Source organism: Mustela nigripes, unplaced genomic scaffold, assembly GCF_022355385.1.
Source record: "Mustela nigripes isolate SB6536 unplaced genomic scaffold, MUSNIG.SB6536 HiC_scaffold_20, whole genome shotgun sequence".
In the NCBI taxonomy this organism is placed as follows: domain Eukaryota; kingdom Metazoa; phylum Chordata; class Mammalia; order Carnivora; family Mustelidae; genus Mustela; species Mustela nigripes.
Window position 1 is genome coordinate 118,858 of NW_026739436.1, and position 9,857 is coordinate 128,714.

The window sequence follows — 9,857 nt, forward strand, 5'->3', positions numbered from 1 at the left end:
TCATGATCTCAGGGTCCTGGGATCGAGTCCCGCATCTGGCTCTCTGCTCAGCAGGGAGCCTGCTTCCCTCTCTCTCTGCCTACTTGTGATTTCTCTCTGTCAAATAAATAAATAAAATCTTAAAAAAAAAATACAAATGAGATTATGAAATATAATCACATCAATATGTGATGAGAAATATGATGACAATATTTTACCTATAAAATCATCTGTGTTAACTGCAATTTAAACAATTTCAACTGTAAAGCAGATCCGAAATTCTGGTTTAAGAAGAATTTTTTAGGGATGCCTGGGTGGCTCAGTTGGTTAAGCACCCGCCTTCGGCTCAGGTCATGATCCCAGCATCCTAGGATCAAGTCTCACTTTGGGCTCCTTGAGCCTGCTTCTCTCTCTCTGACAAATAAATAAAATCTTTTAAAAAAGAAGAATTTTTTAATGTTCTTTTCCCTTCTTGCAAAGAGGCAATACAGCACAGTGCAGTCTAATTCAGAAGTTCATGAAACTGCTAGGGCCGATTTAATGTTAAAACCTGTTTAATTATTGGGGCCTGCTTAGGCAGATCAACTCCATACTGCCTAGGTAGCCATACTGTTGTTTACAACCACGGACTTCATTCTGGGAATAAATGCCCAGCAGTTCTTGGTGTCAGTTCGGGTATCGATTCCGGGAGTAAACACCTTAACAACAGAAGCCATGGACCTGGAGGTCTGTGGTTATGCCCTATAAAACCAGCCTGTGAGATCGGGATGGGGTCTTCGAAGGCGGCCCTGGCAGGTCAGTCTGACTTCTAATGCTTGGCACAGAATAAAGCTTTGAATAACTTTCACTTTGTTTCAGTCTCCTTCATTTGATAATGGACCCCAACAAAAACAGCTTCTATTCCTGTTATATACATCTTCGAAAATTTAACAACCATGAAATAGAGGATGAGAGTATTTCACATCTGTAAAACACCCTCAACAAATCATCAATTTTGTGGAGAGCCTGCTTTTCCCTCTGTTCCACGTTTATGCTCTCTAGCTGTGTTCCTATTTCTGTCTGTCTCCCTCTCTCTCAAATAAATAAAATATTTTTAAAAAAATCTTCAGGGGCGCCTCAGTGTCTCAATTGGTTAAGCCTTTGCCTTCAGGTCAGGTCATGATCCTGGAATCCCGGGGGTTGAGCCTCACATCAGGTTGTCTACTCAGTGGGGCGTCGGTTCTACCCTCTGCCACTCCCTCTGCTTAGGCTCTTCTCACTCTATTTCTCTCTCAAATAAATAAAACCTTTAAAAGAAATTCATTAACTTAAATTATATTTCCATTAAAAAATACTCATGCATAGGAAATTTAGAGCCCATGAATTCATTTCTTCACTGAAAGGTAACTTAACTACAGCTTCTTAGGATAAGCTGTTGCAAAATGCTACTAAAATGGCATCTGAACAAAACTGAATTTTTTTCAATTCAGGAAGATGAATGCTATAAATATCTCCATTACTGGGACACCTGGTTGGTTCCGTTGGTTAAGCAAATGCCTTTGGCTCAGGTCATGATGTTGGAGTCTGGGCATCGAATTTCACATGGGGCTCCCTGTTCAGAAGAATCTGCTTCTCCCTCTGCCCCTCCCTACTCTCATCCTCCCTCCCTCTCTCAAACATATAAATAAAATCTTTAATAAATAAATAAATAAATATCTCAACTTCTATTCCACCATCGTTACACTAGTTTTCTCCTTCCATACATACGAACATATGAGAAAGAATACACTTCTTTCATGCCTGGTAAATATCCTACATCAAAGATGGAAAAGCCCAAAGAAGAAACAGAAAGAAAAGATGGATCCTTTATTTCATATCTGAACAACTGAATCCATTAATGCTTAAGTCTAGACATGAACTAGTGTTTACCATTATGACATAAACTGACATTATTTCAACAAAGTGGAACTGGGACTTAAGTTTCTACACTAATATATTACACCACGAAACACCTGGCTAGACTGGGTTAAATTACTACAGCCCAACATAGGAAAATTAACGACCTCCTAAAGGGAGATTTTCATTCTGATTCGTATCATCATTCATTTAAAAATGCTAAGTAATTATATCATAATATACATTAATTTCTCTTCCTGAATTCAACTTACTGGTGGTTAAAATGGTCCCACAACAGATAAGCTGTATTTCTATTAAAAAAGTTAAAAAGCAAAAAAAAAAGTTAAAAAGCAAATGCTAAGATGAAATAAAAATGAAATAACATATAAGGACTAATGGTCAAACACATCCCAATATTCTATTTTTCACAAAGATGAGCTTAGCATCAGAAAGCTGTCAGAGGGGCACCTGGGTGGCTCAGTGGGTTAAGCCTCTGCCTTTGGCTCGGGTCATGATCCCAGGGTCCTGGGATCGAGCCCCACATCGGGCTCTCTGCTCTGCGGGGAGCCTGCTTCCTCCTCTCTCTCTGCCTGCCTCTCTGCCTACTTGTGATCTCTGTCAGATAAATAAAGAAAAAAATCTTTAAAAAAAAAAAAAAAAGAAAAAGAAAGCTGTCAGAAGTTTGAACAAAGGAAAGAAGTATACAGAAAAAGTTGCATGTATCTAAGACATTTTTATTAAAATCAACATCATGTGAAGCTTTGGAACTCCCTACCTAAGGCTAAGGAAATTCATATACAGGACATTTTTCCTTATGCATCAGTTAAATAAAACTGCTTTCACCAGCTAGTGAACATTATCTAATAATGCTCTGTGTAAATAAGGGATATTTTAAGTATTGCCAAATCATTAAATCATGGCTCAGCTTTAATTTTAAAAATGATCTTAGTAGTACTAACTACTGTATTATTATTATTCAGTTTATTTTCTCTTCACTAACATTATATACACATTCCATATTTAAAAGAAAAAGTGCTTTTCTGGGTTCTCTTCTGGTCTTCCAATGTTTTTTCTAGAACACCTCTGAAATAACTCTCCAAAAAACAAACAAAAACACCTCCACCTGTGATAGAATAACATGTTGCCAAAAAACAACAATGTAATTAATTTTGTACTATAAGACATATTTGCATCTTTGATATATTAATATACACACTGTGAATGTCAAGAAGGGGTTAAAATCTTCAAATTGTCACAGCCATACTTATATTTTAATTCCACTAAATTCCCATAGTATACAGTCTGATAAATGCCCCTCTAAACATGAAAGTGATATATGTGATTCCACTGCTGCATTTTAACCTTGAACTTCTTCCTTAACAATACTTCTTTCTAGCTACTATGTAATTTAAATTCTTTCCTTTACCAGCAATGGCTCTTATGTTCTTGACTGAATATTTATGCGCTAAGGACCATTCTTTTTTAAGTTCCTGAAATGCAGAGATAACTAAATTCATTACTTTAAACATGTGAAGAATCAAGGCAGTGAATGAATACAGAGTATAATAAGGGACTAATTCAGATGTCCACTGTGCGACCACTGTACTTTCAGAGAAATGTCTGACCCTTGATCAAATCCTGAGAGATAATCTCTAAATTCTTGAAGAGGGGCCACGGGGTGGGGCCCTGATCCCAGGGTTTTTGGGTAGAGCCCTATGTTGGGCTCCCCGCTCAGAGGGAAATAGGCTTGTTCCTCTGCCTCTGCCCTTTCCCTGCTCGTGGTCTCTCTCTCAAATAAATAAAATATTCTGAAAAACATGAAAATAAATAAAAAAGAAAAAGAAAATAAATCCTTGGAATATCCTACCTTACAAGTGTGCCCTTCTATACCCAGAGCCTTGAGTCATCCATATGATTTATGAGACCATTACTTTTGCTGAGGGCCTGAGGCCACATGCTGTCAGTCTGACCTTAGAAGGAGCTGCTGTTGACTGATTAAGTAAGGTCAGCCAGTAAGGTCAGTCCGTATCTGCATTATCAATGCCCAAGATTATACACATAATGTGGGAAACAAAGGCAGAAGAAAAGTTACTAAACTTCCTTACTAACTGGTGCTGCCTGACAAGTCCTTGAAACACGCAGAGTGACCTTCCTCTAGTGACTCTACTGCCTTCACCTTAATACTTTGCTAAGGGCCAAAGGCAGTCCTAGACAGGTTGACCCCCTGTAAGTCTACTTTAACATATAAAAATTCCTTTGGAAACTTCCTTTATCTTTAAACCCTCCAAGATGTGTGCTGCAATCATCCGGAAGCATAGAGCCCACCGATATACATCTGAAGGGTCTCATGACTAAGGTTTTATTAGGTAACTTTGCTTCCAAAATTCCTCAGAGATTTATGCTATCCCTAACCCTCTCCCAACTTGCAAGTATATAACAGGCCACTTCTCAAAATTCCAGAGCAGCTCTTTCTGCCCACGGGTCCTGTCCCAATGTTTAATAAACCACCATTTTGAACCAAAGAGGTCTCAAGAATCCTTTCTTGATTGTCGGCTCCAGACTCCACTCCACTCAATTATATTCTAAAACTTCGTCACACATACAATGGAAAAGAAAAAAAACTCGGAAAGGCTTGGATAAAACGACCCTGGTTGTTATGTTATCACACAGGGAAAATTGAGTATTATTCATATGATTCTGCAATGGGACACGATAAATAGGACTCTTACTCTCCTGGACTCCATCTTTTTGTGCTTTCTTCTTTGACAATTTTAACCTGTATTCTTTCACTGTAAAAAAACCAGCAATAAGGGACGCCTGGGTGGCTCAGTTGGTTAAGCAGCTGCCTACGGCTCAGGTCATGATCCCAGCGTCCTGGGATCGAGTCCCACATCGGGCTCCTTGCTCTGCAGGGAGCCTGCTTCTCCCTCTGACTCTGCCTTCCACTCTGTCTGCCTATGCTCGCTCTCGCTCTGACAAATAAATAAATAAAATCTTAAAAAATAAAATAAAATAAACCAGCCATAAATACAACTGTTTTCTGAGTCCATAACATTAATGGTGGTTTACAGGATTCCTAATCACATATATTTTTATTTTTTTTATTTTTATTCTTTTAAAATTCTTTTTAAAATTTTAAAATTTTTTGAAGATTTTATTTATTTGACAGAGAGACACAGCAAGACAGAGAACACAAGCAGCGGATGGAAAGGAGGAGAAGCAGGATTCCATGCCTAGGGACCATGACTTGAGCTAAAGACCTCCACCTAACAATTAAGCCACCCAGATGCCCCCCACATACAATTTTGAAATAATGTCTATTTAGCATCTGCATGTTAGTGAGCTCAGAGTAAGTCCTGCCATATGCAACACACACACACACACACCCCACCTTTGCAACCAAGATATTCTGTAACAGAATTATATCAGGAAAAGAACAAACATTCAAAATGGTCACATTCACAAAATCTGTTGTTTTTCCCCAGAAACCTGAATTCTTTCAAAGAGCAATGCTTTTGTTATGCAAAGAAACTCTAATCCCGTTAATAACCTCAGAAAACATAAAATAGTAGCATAAACCCTGAAACTGGAAAATCATAAGTTTTGACAAATTGTATTTACTTTAGAATTAAGGTGTTTAACAATAATATATATATATTTTTTGCAGGGATATTTTAACTCAAAAACTAGCAGTCTTAACAGATAAGAATCTCTTACTGAATTCTGCTCTGACAGGAGTTTTGCTACTAGCCAGAAGTGGAGACGTTTCTAATCAATCTCAAATGAAGGCTAACAGAAAGATTACTGGCACAGCATCAATAACCAACTTCTCTTTGTCTTTATGATGGCTAGCATTTTACACACGTAAATGAATAAAAACCCTGTTCCATAATAACAAAGCTTAGGATTAAACATTTTTAAAGATAAAATAAAAACAAACCAAGTAAACAAAATCTAAAACACTAAAAACTTTTTTTGCAAATCTTACCATTCAAATACCCTGAAATTCAACACTTTTTAACCCTTTAGGTTTCTATCCTAAATGCATTCTTTTTTTTTAATGCATTCAATTTTTTAGTGGTAGTATAAATACCAACATTTTTCAATACTGTTAACATTTAACACATACACACACACAAACACACACACACAATAGTGAGTATCCCAAAAAAACCCAAGACACCTACCTTTAAACTAGATTCATAGTCTGTGTTTACTTTGAACATAAGCCCAAGTCGTAAATGAATTTCCTTGGCTCGACAAAAACTGGGATCAACATAAAGCACCTCCTGAAATGCTTTAATTGCCCTAAAAAACAAAGACAAAAAAGAATCTAAGGTTCTGGGGAGCCTGGGTGGCTCAGTGGGTTAAGCCGCTGCCTGCTTTCCTTCCTCTCTGCCTGCCTCTCTGCCTACTTGTGATCTCTGTCAAATAAATAAATAAAATCTTAAAAAAAAGAAAAGAATCTAAGGTTCTAATATTTACATGTACTTTTCCTGGCAGTCCAGGAACATTCTGGTTACACAATTTTAACAGAAATTACAACTTTATAAAAACATCACTAACGGCCATTTTAAAGTTATGGAATCTTAGTCTATTTTTTTTCTCAAAATTTACAAATCATTCAACAATTTTTAAAGGGTTCATAACATTTTCAATGAAAATACTAATTTAAATGTTTGCGAAGCATGTCAGACAGCAAATGGTAGGAACATTTTTAAAACAGCAACAGGATAAGAATGTTAATCTTCATTCTTTACAGCTCCATATAAATCTACTTTTAGAAACTTCCCTTTTTCCCCACCACATTTTTTTATACATTCCCCTTGGAAACTATCACTGGTATAATGTGTTACATATAGAAGTTAGTATTTACTACTTCCATATGGAATTCCTACAATACAGTCTTTTCCATAAATTTTATTATCCCAATAGCAATGGAGTACACTTTTGTCATTAATCAAGAACCTGTATTTGTGAGACTGCTTCTTTCCTCATCTATGTCAATGTTCATTTGTCTATCTATCTTTGTTGAATTCTGTACCACCTTAATTATTGTTTTTTTAATGTTTTGATTATGAGTAGAGAAAAATATAGGCCAGATGTATTTTGAATATTTTTTAGCATTTCATCTATGTGAATTATTATCTCCTCAAAAAAGAAAAAACAGAGTATGATACAAGCTTTAAAGATTTTTGAATCTCAATTACAACTAACCCTTAAACAATGCAGGGATGAGGGGCACCAACTCCCATCAGAACAAGAAAATCCACTTACCACTTTTTACTACCCAAAACCTAATTATTAATAGCCTATTGTTGATTGGAATCTTTATCGATAACATAATTCAATTAACACACATTTTACAATATGTATTATAAAACAAACTCATAATAAAGTAAGCTACAGAAAACATGTCTTTAGTAAATCCTTTTGGGTCAGGTTCCTACTTTTAAAGTAGTGTGTTTCTGCATACACTTATTACAAAATTAAGCATTTTAAAAGGTAGGAAAAAACATATAAACATCACTTAAAAATAAATTATCAAAATTTACATTCATCATTCACACCAACATTGTCATACACAATATTAAAAGCAGTATTTTCAACCTACACTCATTTATATCCCTTCTAACTTTATGTTCTTATATTCATTTTAAGGCTTATGAGTTATCATAGCTATGTGAAAATTATGCAACATAAGGTATATAGAAACCTCGCTACTACTAAACATTACAGTTCTTTGTTTTCAGACTTACCTTGGATTTCCTCTAAATCTCTTGTGGCTGGCCAAAATGACTGTATTTACTAGCACAAAGAACTGTAAGTAATGATTTAAATTGTCATCTTAACTGTAAGTAACTTAAGTCATCTTAAGAAACATCAAAGTACAAATTATTCCTTTAGTGTGACTTATAGTCTTATTTCTAAATAGATCTCTTCCAAAATTTTCTAAGTCCCACCTCTCACTTCTATAACCTTCGAATGTCTTCCCATTAAAAAAAAAAAAAATTATTTATTTATTTATTTGACAGACAGACATCACAAGTAGGCAGAGAGGCAGGCAGAGAGAGAGAGGAGGAAGCAAGCTCCCTGCCAAGCAGAGAGCCCAATGCCGGGCTCGATCCCAGGACTCTGGGATCATGAACTTAGCGGAAGGCAAAGGCTTTAACCCACTGAGCCACCCAGGCGCCCCTGTCTTCCCATTTTTAAGTGATCAGAAGGCTATGAACCTAATGTCATTATGTACAAATGATGCCACTTTTTTTCTTTTAGTAGAATACGTATTAAGATTAGGGTCCTCAACATAAGGCTGGTTTTTACCACTAAATATGATTATGTAAGAAGAAATAAAAATATACACATCTTACTTACCGTTATCAACAATAAGAGTTTTAAAATCAAGCGATCTTTAAAGGACATAACTAGTTCTAAAGTTTAGAATTAAAAATTCTGTGACTAGGGGCACCTGGGTGGCTCAGTGCGCTAAGCCGCTGCCTTCGGCTCAGGTCATGATCTTGGGGTCCTGTGATCGAGTCCCACATTGGGCTCTTTGCTCAGCAAGGATCCTGCTTTTCTCTCTCTCTCTTGGGCTCTTTGCTCAGCAAGGATCCTGCTTTTCTCTCTCTCTCTCTCTCTCTCTCTCTGCCTGCCTCTCTGCCTACCTGTGATCTTTTTCTGTCAAATAAATAGAATCTTGAAAAAAAAATTTCTATGACTAGGATCTGTAAGAAATTTATAGAGAATTTAATTAAAATCATCCTAATCTACTCAGTATAGGTTTTTCATCTAAAGGATGAAAGTTTATTCATCTAAAGGAAAGTACTTAGCTTAAGTTTAAGAATACTCAAAGCAATATGTAATTTAGTAGAAAAAAACTTATAGCATCTCTAATTTGTAAGTTTACTTAACAAACAAAGCAGCCCTTTTAAATAGCCCAAAAGCCAAAGATCAAGAATAGTAACAGCAGGGAAAGTCATCGAACTAAAAGCAAAATCTCCAACTTTAGGAAACCATAACAAAAACTGGTCAATGAATGTATACGATTTCTGTAAAAAAATATTCAAAGGATCCATCCAATGTGATTATAAAACACTGGCAATTTACTCTCAGATTCTCATATAGCTTAAATGAAAACAAACAAGGACAAGACCCAAAGAATTTCCTGTACTTTACAAGATCTTACATACGACTATCAGTTACTCAACAATGGAGGAATGGTTTCACTATTCCTAACTGTAGGTATTGAGAGTTTATAATCAAGTTACGAATTTTTGGTGATCACAAGGTGTTAGCAGATTTCCTGAATGGAGGCAATGAGGGTAAGCCAAGCTGTAAAATACTGTGTTTAACACATACACATACACACTAAGTTGAAACACAAAGTTTAAATTCAACTTACCAGTGAAATGCATTATAGTAGAAGTAAACCAAACCAAGGCCATACAAAAAGGCAGCATTCTGTTAAAAAAAAAAAAAAAAAAAGAAGAAAAGAAAAGAAATTCCACAGTAAAAATTTTTACATCTATCTCTTAGATTATTTAGAAATCTAGTACATACGACGTGCTTTTTATGTTCTCAAAATTCTACCACATATTGTAATACACTTAAAAGAAACAATGAAAGTGCACCTGCGTAGCTCAGTTAGTTAAGCCACTACCTTCATTTGGCTCAGGTCATGATCCTGGAGTACCCCATCAGGCTCCTAGCTCAGCTGGAAGTCTGCCTCTCCCTCTGACCCCTCCCCTCTCATGCTCTCTCTCCCTCTCTCATTCTCTCTCTCAAATAAAAACTGAAATCTTGGGGCGCCTGGGTGGCTCAGTGGGTTAAGCACTGCCTTCAGCTCAGGTCATGATCTCAGGGTCCTGGGATCGAGTCCCACGTCGGGCTCTCTGCTCAGCAGGGAGCCTGCTTCCCTTCCTCTCTCTCTGCCTGCCTCTCTGCCTACTTGTGATCTCTCTCTGTCAAATACATAAATAAAATCTTTATTTAAAAAAAAAAAA

General features: G+C 36.4%; 1 protein-coding gene across 6 annotated transcripts in view; it reads right to left on the minus strand.

Annotated features, from left to right (window-relative positions):
• The window catches only part of LOC132008037 (histone demethylase UTY-like), a 192,547-nt gene that overhangs the window by 100,043 nt on the left and 82,647 nt on the right, over nucleotides 1-9,857 (minus strand). For all 6 annotated transcript variants that reach the window (XM_059386438.1, XM_059386437.1, XM_059386436.1 and 3 more), the window contains exons 5-6: nucleotides 9,257-9,315; nucleotides 6,042-6,162 (exon numbers count right to left, since the gene is read on the minus strand). In XM_059386438.1, coding sequence (XP_059242421.1) covers nucleotides 6,042-6,162; nucleotides 9,257-9,315 — 180 coding nt within the window. The remainder of the gene's footprint in view (nucleotides 1-6,041; nucleotides 6,163-9,256; nucleotides 9,316-9,857) is intronic.